The sequence below is a fragment of the Salvelinus alpinus genome, chromosome 2 (genome assembly GCF_045679555.1).
Source record: "Salvelinus alpinus chromosome 2, SLU_Salpinus.1, whole genome shotgun sequence".
Classification (NCBI taxonomy): domain Eukaryota; kingdom Metazoa; phylum Chordata; class Actinopteri; order Salmoniformes; family Salmonidae; genus Salvelinus; species Salvelinus alpinus.
In genome coordinates, this window is record NC_092087.1 from 35,027,042 (window position 1) to 35,040,776 (window position 13,735).

General features: G+C 42.5%; 1 protein-coding gene and 1 pseudogene across 7 annotated transcripts; one reads left to right on the forward strand and one right to left on the reverse strand.

Annotated features, from left to right (window-relative positions):
• Positions 1–3,888: 3,888 nt before the first annotated feature.
• On the reverse strand, positions 3,889–7,990 carry LOC139559582 (putative nuclease HARBI1). Of its 7 annotated transcripts, XM_071375749.1 has the most exons (11): positions 7,220–7,617; positions 6,852–6,922; positions 6,588–6,764; positions 6,436–6,497; positions 6,267–6,353; positions 6,138–6,179; positions 5,896–6,069; positions 5,781–5,816; positions 5,128–5,682; positions 4,735–4,846; positions 3,889–4,640 (listed from the first exon to the last, which is right to left on the reverse strand). In XM_071375749.1, exons 1-8 carry the CDS (start codon positions 7,375–7,377, stop codon positions 5,781–5,783), a joined length of 807 nt encoding a protein of 268 aa, XP_071231850.1. In that variant the 5' UTR covers positions 7,378–7,617; the 3' UTR covers positions 3,889–4,640; positions 4,735–4,846; positions 5,128–5,682. The 7 variants fall into 7 exon arrangements, with proteins under 7 accessions (XP_071231850.1, XP_071231822.1, XP_071231841.1 ...); XM_071375721.1 differs by adding an exon at positions 4,943–5,058 and having other exon boundaries at positions 5,128–6,069; positions 7,220–7,990; XM_071375740.1 differs by having other exon boundaries at positions 5,781–6,069; positions 7,220–7,619.
• A 1,565-nt stretch (positions 7,991–9,555) lies between these two features.
• Positions 9,556–13,735, forward strand: part of LOC139559612 (AMP deaminase 2-like) — a 64,840-nt pseudogene continuing 60,660 nt past the window's right edge.

Here is a 13,735-nt window from a genome sequence, read left to right on the forward strand (position 1 = left end):
ACCAGGTGTGCACTTCTCTCGCAGATTAAAAACAAGAAAGGGACAGGGACAGGGTAAGGGGGGATATCTAGTCAATTGTACAACTGAATGCGTTCATCACTGCAAGCCATCATGACTCAAAAGCCATGACAGCCGCTGTTTACTTTTGAAGATAACTTTAGCTTCGCCCTAAAAACCTGATTTAAAATCAACACAAACCTTCAAATAGGTATGTAATGACACATTATATAGACTCTATATATAACATTTTATATGTGATAAGTTGGACAGGTCGGGTGAAAATATTAGTTTCCCACATGGTTTATCTCCTTCTTTCTCTATCACGCAGTAGGTTTTGCTTCCCCACCCGCCATTTTTAAAAAGCCCAGACGGAGCTCATTGCCTTCTTGAATCATGCAGAGACGGGCAGCATGAAGGGCTTGTCAATGATTTTGCTGGAAAGGGGAGAAATTGTGCTTTACAATGGTATTCGTATTACGTTTTTTGGCCGCTAAAATAAGGTCAATTGTATGTTACAGCGCAATGTACAAAAGTGCGTTAGCTAACTATAGCTAGCTAATAAATGTACTGAGTCAGAGCAAACGTAATTAGCTATACAGCCTGATAATACCAGTGATGTAGTAGACCTAAATCAGCATGTTGTTTGTGCAATAGTATCTTCTAAATCAGTTTGTGAAGCAAGAATATGTTTGCTACATGAAGTAGTTAAGAGAAAACATTCAATGTAGCCAAAGATTATAGGGTCACCTAGGAAACCGTTATCAACACTTTGGTTCCTACACTTCCACAACTCCTCCCTGGCATTTTCATTCGTTGTCATGTCAAACAACAATGTACTCAAAGTGCCCACTATTATATTCTAACTATAGAATTAGAATAATAATTATATTTCCATGATTCCAACAGTTCACCCAAGTGTTTTGCTCTAAATCGCAAGTCAAATCGCAATTGCAACAGTTGGTTAAAGATAAGGCCTAGATTATTTGCCCATATCGTGCAGCCCAATGTGGAAGTGTGGAAATTATCTGAAATGGGTGCAGGGAATACAGAAATGAATAAAAATACTGAAAATTATTTTGGGTTGAATTGAACAATATAAAAATTCAGAATGGAGAAAGACTAATTGAAATCACTTAGAATGTACAGTGCATTAGGAAAGCATTCAGAGTCCTTTCATTTTTCCAAGTGTTGTTACTTTACAGCCTTATTCAAAAATGTAATAATTTTTTTTTTTTCCTCATCAATCTACACTCAATACCCAATGGTGATTATATTATATTTACATATGTATGCAGACCCTTCACACAGTACTTTGTTGAAGCACCTTTGGCAGCGATTACTGCCTTGAATCTTCTTCGGTATGACTCTACAAGCTTGGCACACATGTATTTGGGGAGTGTCTCCGATTCTTTTCTGCGGATCCTCTCAAGCTCTGTCAGGTTTGATGGGGAGCGTTGCTGTACAGCTATTTTCGGGTCTCTCCAGAAATGTTTGATCTGGTTCAAGTTCAGGCTCTGGCTGGGCCACTCAAGGACATTCAGAGACTTGTCCCAAAGCCACTCCTGCGTTGTCTTGGCTGTGTGCTTAAGGTCGTTGTCCTGTTGGAAGGTGAACCTTCCCCCCCCAGTCTGAGGTCCTGAGTGCTCTGGAGCAGGTTTTCATCAAGGATCTATCTGTACTTTGCACTGTTCATCTTTCCCTTGATTCTAACTAGTCTCCCCGTCCCTGCCGCTGAAAAACATCCCCACAACATGATGCTGCCAACACCATGCTTCACCGTAGGGATGGTGCCAGGTTCTCTCTAGACGTGACGCTTGGCATTCAGGCCAAAAAGTCCTTTAGGTGCCTTTTTAGCAAACTCCAAGCGGGCTATCATGTACCTTTTACTGAGAAGTGGCTTGCGTCTGGCCACTCTACCATAAATGCCTGATTGGTGGAGTGCTGCAGAGATGGTTGTCCTTCTGGAAAGTTCTCCCATCTCCCCAGAGGAACTCTGGAGCTCTGTCAGAGTGACCATCGGGTCCTTGGTCACCTCCCTGACCAAGGCCCTTCTCCCCCGATTGCTCAGTTTGGGCTGGCGGCAAATTCTAGGAAGAGTTTTGGTGGTTCCAGACCTCTTCCATTTAAGAATGATGGAGGCCACTGTGTTCTTGGGGACCTTCAATGCTGCAGACATTTTTTGGTACCCTTCCCCAGATCTGTGCCTCGACACAATCCTGTCTCAGAGCTCTACGGACGATTTTTTCCACCTCATGGCTTGGTTTTTGCTCTGACGTGCACTGTCAACTGTGGGACCTTATATAAACAGGTGTGTGCCTTTCCAAATCATATCCAATCAATTGAATTTACCACAGGTGGACTCCGATCAAGTTGTAGAAACATCTCAAGGATAATCAATGGAAACAGGATGTATCTGTGCTCAATTTTGAGTCTCATAGCAAAGGGTCTAAATACTTGTAAATAAGGTATTTCTGTTTTAAATTTGTAATAAATGTGCAAAGATTTCTAAAAACTTATTTTCGCTTCGTCATTATGGGATATTGTGTGCAGATTGAGGAAAAACATTTATTTAATCAATTTTAGAATAAGGCTGTAATGTAACAACATGTGGAAAAAGGGGAGGGGTCTGAATACTTTCTGAAATCACTGTTTGTGTTGCCACCCTAGAGTCCCACACTACTCATAAAGCAAATGTATAACTTTTTTTATTATTCAAAAACATAAAATACCGTCATACCGTCCAATTGTTTTAAAATACCCTGATGTGATTTTTTTGGACATATTTCCCAGCCCTAATAGAGACCTGTTAAGGGTTCATACACATTTTCCATTACTTTTCTATGACTTTTAACCACATTTTCATTACTATTATTATAGCCTACATGACAAGGTAAGCATTATTGACACTGCAAGGCTGCTGTCTGGTCCTATTTAGGCTGCTGTCTGGACCTACCATCTGCTGTTGTGCCCTTGACCCTCCACAAAGTAGACCTGCACTGTTAGTCACATGTTGTCAACATGTGGTCTACCCTCAATCTGGAGAGCTCCTGGGTGTCCAAGCTTGGCTTTTGAAGCACCCAAGTCTGCTTATAAATGTCCTGATGAGCACATGATGTTTAGGCTACAATGTGGTTAGACCAGGGGCCTGTTGCACAAAACTAGGATAAGGGATTAAGCGAGGATATCTTGGTGATCCTGGCTCAATTGATCCGTAATCCGGTTGCACTAAAGATGGATAGGGGGCAGGAGGATATGTTATGGTATAAATTACCATGGAGATTTATTCTGTGGAGCTAGCCTGCTCCAGACCAGGCTAAATTCCAGGATCTATTTAATCTCATCCCTAATGTCAGTCAGCAGTCACCACAAATGGAAACCAATAGTTATTTCACTGCTCACTATACATTGTTATCACATATAACTAGACCCACTGTTATTATTTAAACGTTTGTGATCATTAATTTCAATGATTTTGGATAAAAAATGATTTTTAGATGATGTTGCTATCATTAGATAATTTACAGTTTCCCATAGACTATAAGGCTATATATAAAATGATAGAATATTAGGGCCACAGAGGGGAAAAAAACACAAGTCATAATATTGTAACCAGTTGTTTTAAAGGAGGACAGTTGTTAAAATGACAGATGTGGGGCATTTCGTGAAATTGTACTTCAGTATGGTTTCATAAACAAAGACATGCTGATGTGCCAGAATATTAAGTATCACATTGTCATAAGTATCAAAACTGTAAAAACAATATGTAGCTTTTCTGCAGAAAGAACCAGCCTCATAAATTTATGACTTTATCCTTTTTCTTCAGTGTGGCCCTAGTACTCTGTCATATAAACAAATACACATTCCATATGAATATAAAAACACAATGTGTAACATTATGTTCCTTTATTGAATAAGGACAAAACAAAGCAGGTAAACCATCAGCTCCTTTCGAAACTGAAGTCACAGTGACTCTACAAGATGGAAAGCACAGAATCCAAGCATATTATACAAAATGATACATACACATTCAAAGGTCTGTATATAACACACCCTGCATGTCTGCACACTAAAATAAATGCAGGACAAATCCATACACATCAACTGAACAGACAAATGAATGGATGCAGTAGCCTCCCTGCAGCCTTGTATTACACACAGTATACCGCACAAACATCATAAGAGGCCAAATTCGTCAAAAAACGAACCCAAAAAACCCCAAATTCCTCTGCCACCGCAGGACATATTTAACCAAAATTGAAAGCACACATACTAACTAAAATAATTCAACACATATTGGTCCCTCAGCAGCCGACCACTGTCGTCATCAGGGAAGATTGCCGGATTGTCCCAGTCCATGGCTGGTGGCACTCTGGGGGCCCTCTCCTTCCTCAGGCAGGCCACATTGTGGAGGACAGCACAAGCCACAGTAATATCACATGCCCTAACAGGGCTGACCCTTAATTTGTGAAGGCAGTGAAAGCGTGCCTTCAGGAGGCCAAAGGTCATTTCAACTCTGGCCCTGGTCCTGGCATGGGCATGGTTGTAGGCCTGCTGTGCTTCCTGGGGGTCTGTGAAAGGTGTCAGGAGAAAAGGCTGGCAGCCATACCCCCTGTCTCCCAGCAACACACCAGAGAATTCACCTGTCAACACAAAATCTCATCATTACTACCTCATAAACACAGTGATATTCTTGACACAGCCATGATGGTTATAAATAGGGGTTGTGTGGCTTACCTTGTGATAGGCACTGATAGATTTCAGAGGCCCGAAAGATTCTGGAGTCATGGACTGAGCCAGGCCATTTTGCCACAACATTGCTGATCACACAGTCAGCATTGCAGACCATCTGAAATCATAAGATGAGGAATATTACACCAATCAATGCACATCACTGGCAATGCAGAGTGTTCGTCAATGGACAATATCAAAAAGTTATGTTCACCTGAACATTAATGCTGTGAAAGGATTTCCTATTCACAAAATCGGCCTCATGGGCACCTGAGGGGGCTTTTATCCTTATGTGTGTGCAGTCCACTGCACCAATGACATTGGGGAAACCTGTCACACAAAGTAATGAGTATCCTACTATGTGTTAACAGTTGTCCTGTAATTTGTAGATCCTCTTACCTGCAATCCTATAGAACTCCTCTTTGATGTCACAGAGTCTTCTGTGGCCAGGGAAGGAGATGAAGACATCTGCTAATGCTTTGATAGCCAGACACACACTCCTTATTGTGCGGCAAATTGTGGCCTTGTTCAGCTGTTCTGCATCCCCCACTGAGTACAGGAAGGCTCCACTAGCAAAAAAGCGCAAGGCCACACAAACCATTTGCTCCACACTCAGTGCATGGCTCCGTGCAGTGCGGTGCTTAATCCTGGGACCCAGTAGTCTGCATAGATACCTGATGCCATCTGCAGAAAACCTGTATCTTTCATATAGATGGTCATCAGGGAAGGCCAGTGGGTCCAACCGGTCCCTGAAGACCCTTTCTCGCCTGAAGGCTCTCCTCAGCACAAGTGCTTCTTCATCCACCACATCTCGCACGAATGGGCATGCCATTGTCAGAGCAGAAAGGAACACACAATTTTGGGCCTTCATATAGGCTAGCGGCCACACCTGGTGCTGGGGGGGTGGGCAAAAGAGGGCGATGCCTTATAACGATGACTTGGTTGTACTGATTGCTGGGAAAATAAAAAAAACCTTAGAAAGATGCCACCGTCCTGTGTGCTCACAATAAGAGCTCATATGTCATGGCTCACTTGACTTTACGAGAATATACCTAATTTTTATTTTGAGCTGTGTCATCTTCTTGGAGCTGGGGGAGGAAAGAAAAATAATGATTAATACATTTGTGTTACAGTTAGCATACAGTGTACATTGAAGGCATATCTCACCTCCCTCTCAAGTTTTTTTATTTCAAGGTCCAGTTTCCTAATTGTCCTCTTTTTTATTTCGGACTCCAGTGCAAGATTTTCCATCTTTTTCTTCTTGTACTGAATGTCTATGTCTGCCAGTTCTATTTGGCGCCGGAGGTGGTTGCCATACAACTTTCTGATAGCTTGTGAGCTCTGTGAACACAATACAATTAGCGCAGCTGGAATTTGGCAGGATGTGGTGTCCTTTTATTAATACGCACTATGTTGCCAGGCTGGTTTTCCCACTGTATAGCATCTGGGTCCTGTAAAAGAAATTAGATTTTTTGATTTTGATGAGGACTCCTCACCATTGTAGAGTAAATAGTACTTTCACAGTCTTAACATGATACCTCATGCCTTCTGGAATCCAGAGAGATGGTCTCCTCCTCATCATCGTCTCCATCATGTGCTGTTGCTGCTGCACTGGGGCCTTCACCCTATCACATTTAATCGGATTCATATTGAAGCTAGTAGACAAGACATGCCAGGCCTACAGTATGCCTTTGATGGAGTACTCACTGGATCAGCATCGTCTGGTGCTTGTGCTGGTGGCTCTAACAGGAACACAGTGCTGCCAGACACTGCAAGGCAATAGGTAAACCAAAGTCAGACAGTCCAAATTGATTCAATATGAATGTGGTTGTATCCCATGTAGAGATGGAAGGACATACCTTGAATGAAGCGGGTGGCATCTTGGGAGGAACCTATGCTCGTCTCTTTCCCCCCAGGGATCCCCTCTAAGACGGGCCTGCCTTTATTTAGCTCCAAGGCCATGTCCTCTGCTGGGGTAAGGTCAGCCTTTGGTGACCCACCACCCGTGCCTTGTCTGTGGGTATTCTTTTTCACTGCTAAAACAGTACAGACAATGTGTGAGCAGGCACCTTCTGGGTACAATATATGCTTGTGCTTTGTTAAATATTAGTCAGGGACCATACCATTCTGCAGAATGTTCTTGTATTTGATTTTGACCTGCTGCCATGTCCGTTTTGGCCCGTTCATGTTTAATCTACACACACACACACACACACACACACACACACATTTAATGGAGTCACACTGCAAAAAATTACTTGGTATTTTTGTCTTGTTTTCAGTAAAAATATCAAAAAATGTATCATAGCTTTATACAGTGTGATGGAGTTACTTTACACAATTTCACTCATATCTGCAGTGCATTTCAATTAAAAATTTAACCGTTTCATAATTACAGTACAACTGCATTTTTGGAGATGTGAATTAAATATTTGAATTGTAATTGTGATGTTTCAGCGGAGCGGTGAGTGTGTAATTGTGCACTACTTACGCATTCAGGCGGTCTGCAATACTTTGCCACGCTTTTTCTCTTTGCTTTATCACTGTGGCGGTGTTGCCTTTCTTCTTAATTATATCTTTTACCTCCTCGTATGCCTCCATGAGGATTTGTGCTTCCGACGGGGAAAAGTACGCGGCTCTAGTTGCCATGGTAAATCAGTTAATCTGTGATCTGTGGCGGGGTCTATTTGAGTGAGCCGTGAGCGCGCACCTATCCAGGATTGGTTTCACCTGGCTTAATGAATCCGTGTCTGCTCATCCTGGCTTGGTCTTTGTGCAACCAATTAAGCCTGGACGCACATGTTTTGGCTTCATTGAGCTCAGCTGAGTCATTTATCCCGGATGTCTTAATTCTACTTTTGTGCAACAGGCCCCAGGGCTTGAACAAAAGCCTGCACACCCTGTAGCTATCTTGGAGGATGGTTGCCAGACTTGATATAAAATCTTGCACAATTACAACCAATTACTTTTGGTTTTATGAAATGATTCCCTCTTTCAATGAATCAGGGATCAAATGGATAAGGTAGATAGGTTACTTCAAAGCAAGGTATCTAACCAGACATGTTTATATATAAGGCTCAAATAATCATATTTCAGGGGAGATCTATGCACAGGAAGTTATTTGTCGATTAGGCTATTCTTAGAATATTTTTTTACGTTGTCTCAAATGCATGGCTGCTGTTTAATAGAGGGTAATCCCAGTTTTCCAACGATGCATATGTATTTAGGCTATCTACAGTGCCGGTGAAAAGGCGACAACAACATTAATGCTTAGTTAGATAGTTAACTTGTGTCAGTTATCTCGCAAGTAGTGGTGTAAAGTACTTCAGTAAAAATACTTGAAAGTACTACTTAAGTAGTTTTTTGGGGTGTCTGTAATTTACTTTATTATGGGGCCTCCCGACTGGCGCACTGGTCTAAGGCACTGCATTGCCGTGCTAGCTGTGCCACTAGAGATTCTGGGTTTGAGCCCAGGATCTGTCGCAGCCAGCCACGACCGGGAGACCCATGGGCCGGCACACAATTGGCCCAGCGTTGTCCGGGTTAGGGGAGGGTTTGGCCGGCAGGGATGTCCTTGGCCCATCGCGCTCTAGCAACTCCTGTGGTAGGCCGGGCACAGTGCACGCTGACACGGTCACCAGGTGTACGGTGTTTCCTCCGACACATTGATGCGGCTGTCTTCCTGGTTAAGTGGGCATTGTGTCAAGAAGCAGTGCGGCTTGGTTGGGTTGTGTTTTGGAGGACGCACGGCTCTCGACCTTCGCCTCTCCCGAGTCCATACGGGAGTTGCAGCAATGAGACAAGTTTGTAACTACCAATCGGATACCACGAAATTGGGGAGAAAAAGGGGGTAAAAAAATTATATAATAATTTACTATAAATATTTTTGTTGTTGAAAATGATCAGGTCTTGTTTGCTTAATATAAGTATTTTTTTTATTGTTTATACTTGTACTTTTACTTTTGAAACTTAAGTATATTTTAGCAATAACATTTACTTATGATACTTAAGTATATTTAAAACCAAATGCTTTTAGACTTTTACTCAAGTAGAATTTTACTGGGTGACTTTCACTTTTACTTTAGTCATTTTCTATTAAGGTATCTTTACTTTTGCTCAAGTATGACAGTTGGGTACTTTTTCCACCACCGCTCGCAAGTTTTATTTTGAATTGGTGATCTAGTTAGTCTGTCTGTCATTATCTTATACCTGCTGCTGAAATGTCACGCGCTCTCCTCAGGCAACGGCACACTCGCACTGCCACACACGCAGCACACACCGACGCACACTGAAGTGTCATTCCGATGATCGCTGATATGTAGATTTTTAAGTGATTGATAATATTTAAGTGTGCCTTCATGAATTACATTGACAAAAAAATATGAAACTAATTTCCATAACTTTTCATGACCTTTACAAACCCTCATTTGACAACTTGGAACAGCGCATCATGCTTATTCAGGCTGATGAATGCCCACTCTTTATTGCTATTCAATGCAGATCCCGCCTTCATTCCGCTTTGATCAAACTTTATTATCTCGGTGTGTGAAAACTAGGACAGCGATAGGCTACTTTGTTTTATAGATGAGCCAGTACACAATTCCCCAAAAATTAGAAGTGCCTGAACTCCGCTTCGGCCCAAGTCGAGCACTGCCGATCTAAGATATTTGTCATCAATTTCTATTTTTAGAAGACCTGAAAAACATTCTGTCGTGTGCTCTCGTTGGTGCTGCTGTCCTGTACCATGTTTGCTGTGGTGTAGTTGTGTGTCTCACTCAGGGCCTCCTGCCTATCACACTTTTACTGCGCTGAAAACGCTGAACTGCAATGCCCTCCTCCACCGTTGTCTTTCTCTGCATTGGCTCTCGGCAGCTCGTTCAACCGAGGAGGATGGGGCCCAGCGTGGCAGGGCGAAGCCTTGGGCTGCGTTGTGTCCGGGCCCCGTGTTGCCTGACTGCTGACCTGGGGCTGGGGCTATGCGGGGGGAGGAGCCAGCCCTGCAGATGGGTTTCCACAGGCCCTGCATGGGCCCTGCCATCCAGCTGCAAACAAAAGTCCCCCTAATGTTAAAGCTAGCGCTAGCGTCACAGCTGCGCCTCTCTGCCTCTGCCGGCTGTTCTGCAGCTCTGCCTCACTCTGCTTCGGCTGTCACAGGAGCACAGGCAGCAAGATGTCATCCTCCTCCAGCGAGGGCCAAGGAAAGTCTAAATCCCCACTGCGCAAGAGGGGGAGTCTGCAGAGCACCACCAGCCCTGGTGAGTGGAGGGGTGCGGGTGCAGTGGGGTCCCAGAGAGGGGAGTAAGGGAAAGCGGGGGTTAAACGGGAGGAGTGGGGGGTGTTGATTCGCATTTGGAGTCGAACGGACATATGCTAGTGCAGTAGTGTGAAGGCACTCAATGTTACTACAGTAGAATGGGAAAGATAAAGAAAAACTGGAAATATGAATTTTCTTTCTCTGGTAGTCCAGTTTTTGGGGGGATTCATTTGTTGATTAGGCCTATGTTCTAATGGGAGCTTTGCATGCACTTTCAATTGTCCTTTATTTCACTGACTGTGTGAAGAGGATGTTGGACTGTAAAAGGGATTTTTTTCTTTCTACATTTTTCTCCCATTTGAAAGCAACCATGCTTAGTAAATGCATGGTTAATCATGGAATATGGTTTGTTTGATTGTTTCTAATTGTCTAATCAAGGTTGTTAATTCACCAATAGCTAAACATTTTGATCTATAGCAGGAGGTCAACAACATTTTCCTTTATCAGAGCTTTAAAGCCAGAATCCTTCTTGGTGAAACTGCCATGCAATATTACAACAACAAAGAAGTTACTGCAAACGACAAACTCTGTTTTTTTCCCTCGGATATCATTGCTTGCGCTATCGAACAGCAGAAAATGTACTGCACAGTGGAGGCTGCTGAGGGGAGAATGGCTCATAATACTGGCTAGAACGGAGTGAATGGAATGGCATCAAACACATGTATTTGATACAATTCCACTAATTCCGTTCCAGCCATTACCACGAGCCTGTTCTCCCTAACTAAGGAGCCACCAACGTCCTGCGGTACTGCAATTTGTTTTACCATGAAGCTCCTCACCTCTGCTTCTTCAACAAAACAAAAACAATATATTTGAGATATTTGACAAGCATGTGTCCACATGCTTTTGATCGTATAGTGTATTTTCCCCATTTCAGTTTTGGCCTTTGGAACTGTGAAAGATAGTATCAGCTGAAAACGTTTGTTATGACCTTGTAAGTGAGGAGCACAGATAAGTAAGCAATAGTCAAGTTTTGCATCTGTCAAAACTCATGTCAAATTGAATCACTCACTCCTCTCTGTGTGGCCAGTACGGTTTATTAGAGGACAGCCTGGCTGGAAATGGGATAGCACAACTTCCAGCCCCTCCATATCTCCCCCAGTGGGCTTGGATAGGGCACAGCAATAGGGCTAATTTATTTCCTATATTTCATCACAGCCCTCACCATGACAATGGCCCCTTTGGCTGTTTGGCCAAGCCATGCTATGTCACACACACAGGGGCATTTTTATGTAGAAGAACTGAGAAGCTCAGACATTCTACTCCAAAATGAATGAAAAATATAGCTGCAAGCAGCCATTCTGAGATTCAAGCTTTGGCCCCATAGCGCCACCATCAGGACAAATTCCACACATTGCCCTAGGATGAGCTACTTCTGTACTACTTACCATGCTTGCCAAATATCAGAACTCCACATCGAACAGATCATGCAATATGCTTTTAATGTATTTTGGACCAATTTTGACAGCGTTTGGAACATGTGTACCAAGTAGGGTTGGGTGATATTACGATAGTATTGGATATCGAAGATGATTGGCAGCCATCGTCGATGGTGACATCGTGATATGACAGACAATGCATAGCCTATTTCAACGAGCTTGGCACATTGCAGTAAAGAGCTGACTGGGCATCCCACAGCAGGGCCATGCCAAGTGGCCTATTCCTTTGCTATAGCCTGCATAACCTATTTCAATACATATGTTATAAACAGTTTGCAGAATGTGTGACAATGTAGACAGAGCTAAGATTTTCACCAAAGAAGCGCAAAATATCCTGTGAGAAAATATGTTCGATTTTTTTTCCTCTCAATGTCAAAAGAATCTGGGCCATATAGCCAAAGCCCATTTAGGATTTTTTTAGACTGGACACGCCGGTGTCTAATTTTGTATTTTCTCTCCATTTTATATGAATACGACTTCAGTTTTTATGCTGGCTTTCTCCCACCGCGCTACTTCCTGATCAAACAATGAAGTTCTCAGAATGTTTTAAGTTGTTTGTGAATAACCTAAAAACATGATAGGCCTAAGGTAATAATGACAAAGGTAGAACAAATCATAGCAAGATATGAAAATATAACGAGTAGTGAGATGTGAGCTTTCAAAGTTTGCATTTTCAATCACTTGTTATTGCCACCATATGGCCAATTGGCATGGCATTTGCTTGAAAGGGTGTGGCCACAGAGTTTGTGTGGCCACAGAGGGGCAACATCACAAGACTTCCAGGAACACTTGCGAAACAGACCAAGCAGACCAGTTTGGGGTTTGAGAAGTCAATGAGAGAAGTGAAAATAATTCCTTAGTTGTTCATTTTCTCAGAATCTGAAGGCACTACCTAGATTAAATTCGCTGGTCACCCCCAAAGCCTATTCCTCCTTTGGCTGCCTTTCCTTCCTGTTCTCTGCTGCCAATGACTGGAACGAATTGCAAAAATCACTGAAGCTGGAGACTCATATCTCTCTCACTAACTTTAAGCATCAGCTGTCAGAGCAGCTCACAGATCACTGCACCTGTACTTAGCCCATCTTTAAATAGCCCATCCAACTACCTCATCTCCATATCTTATATTTTTTCTCCTTTCCCCCCCAGTATCTCTACTTGCACATTACTCTTCTGCGCATCTATCACTCCAGTGTTTAATTGCTAAATCGTAATTACTTCGCCACTACGGCATATTTATTGCCTTACCTCCCTAATCTTACCTCATTTGCACTCACTGTATATAGATTTTTTCTATTGTGTTATTGACTGTACGTTTGTTTATTCCATGTGTAACTCTGTGTTGTTGTGTGTGTCGCACTGCTTTGCTTTATCTAGGCCAGGTCGCAGTTGTAAATGAGAACTTGTTCTCAACTGGCCTACCTGGTTAAATAAAGGTGAAGCAGCTTTGCTGCTTGAACGTCTAATAACATTAAGCTGGCGCCGTCTAAAATATAATTTTCACCTCCAGAAATGAGCCCAATAACATATTGGTCAAATTATTTGTAAAATGTATTTTAACATTTTGGACCATGCATATAGCCTATGCATGGTCCATATTATCAGGTACACTATTATCAATAAGCATTATCACTTGTAGCCCAACTGATGCAGCATAGTTGCTATAAATAAATACACTGAAGCATGGGGTTGTCTATCTGCATGTAGCCTATTGGGCTAATCATTATCTAGATCCCAAATGTGATCTTTTAACTAGTGAGCATCCTATTGGTACATTTTATGTTCCCCAAAAATTGCATAAACACAGTGAATATAATGTTGGCCGGCCTACCTTGGTGTAAACCGCCACCTGGGTAACACGCCCCCTGCCTGTACTTCTCACAGTAACCACTTCATGTCATCATTTTTTCCCCCAACACTTTGGTTGGCATTACTCTTGCTCATCTAAAAATTTCCAAAAAATGTAAGTCACTACCACAAAAAGATTCTGAAGTATGGTCGTGTTTTAACATAAGTTACCCTACAATTGACGTGTTAGATTTAGCTCCACTCTCCGCTATGCACTCACAGCGAATTGCAAAGCGGTAAAGTGCTTATTAACCATGCCACTGCTAAAAACTCAGGGTTTGAAAATGGTGCAGTTTACGCATATTTAGGAGTTTAAAAATAAATAATGGAAAGCTGGGATCCCGCTCTTTTTAACAAAGACCATTAAAACTGCTGTTGTCCCCATGAATGCAATAACTTCTGTGCATTA

Excerpts from the sequence above, each read along its gene's own strand:
- LOC139559582 (XM_071375721.1), bottom strand. The coding sequence starts at position 5,599 with ATGAAGGCCCAAAATTGTGTGTTCCTTTCTGCTCTGACAATGGCATGC. Across the intron at positions 5,059-5,127 it reads GGAGTTCTATAGGATTGCAG|GTTTCCCCAATGTCATTGGT; the intron begins GTAAGAGGATCT and ends TTTGTGTGACAG. Across the intron at positions 4,641-4,734 it reads CTATCAGTGCCTATCACAAG|GTGAATTCTCTGGTGTGTTG; the intron begins GTAAGCCACACA and ends TTGTGTTGACAG.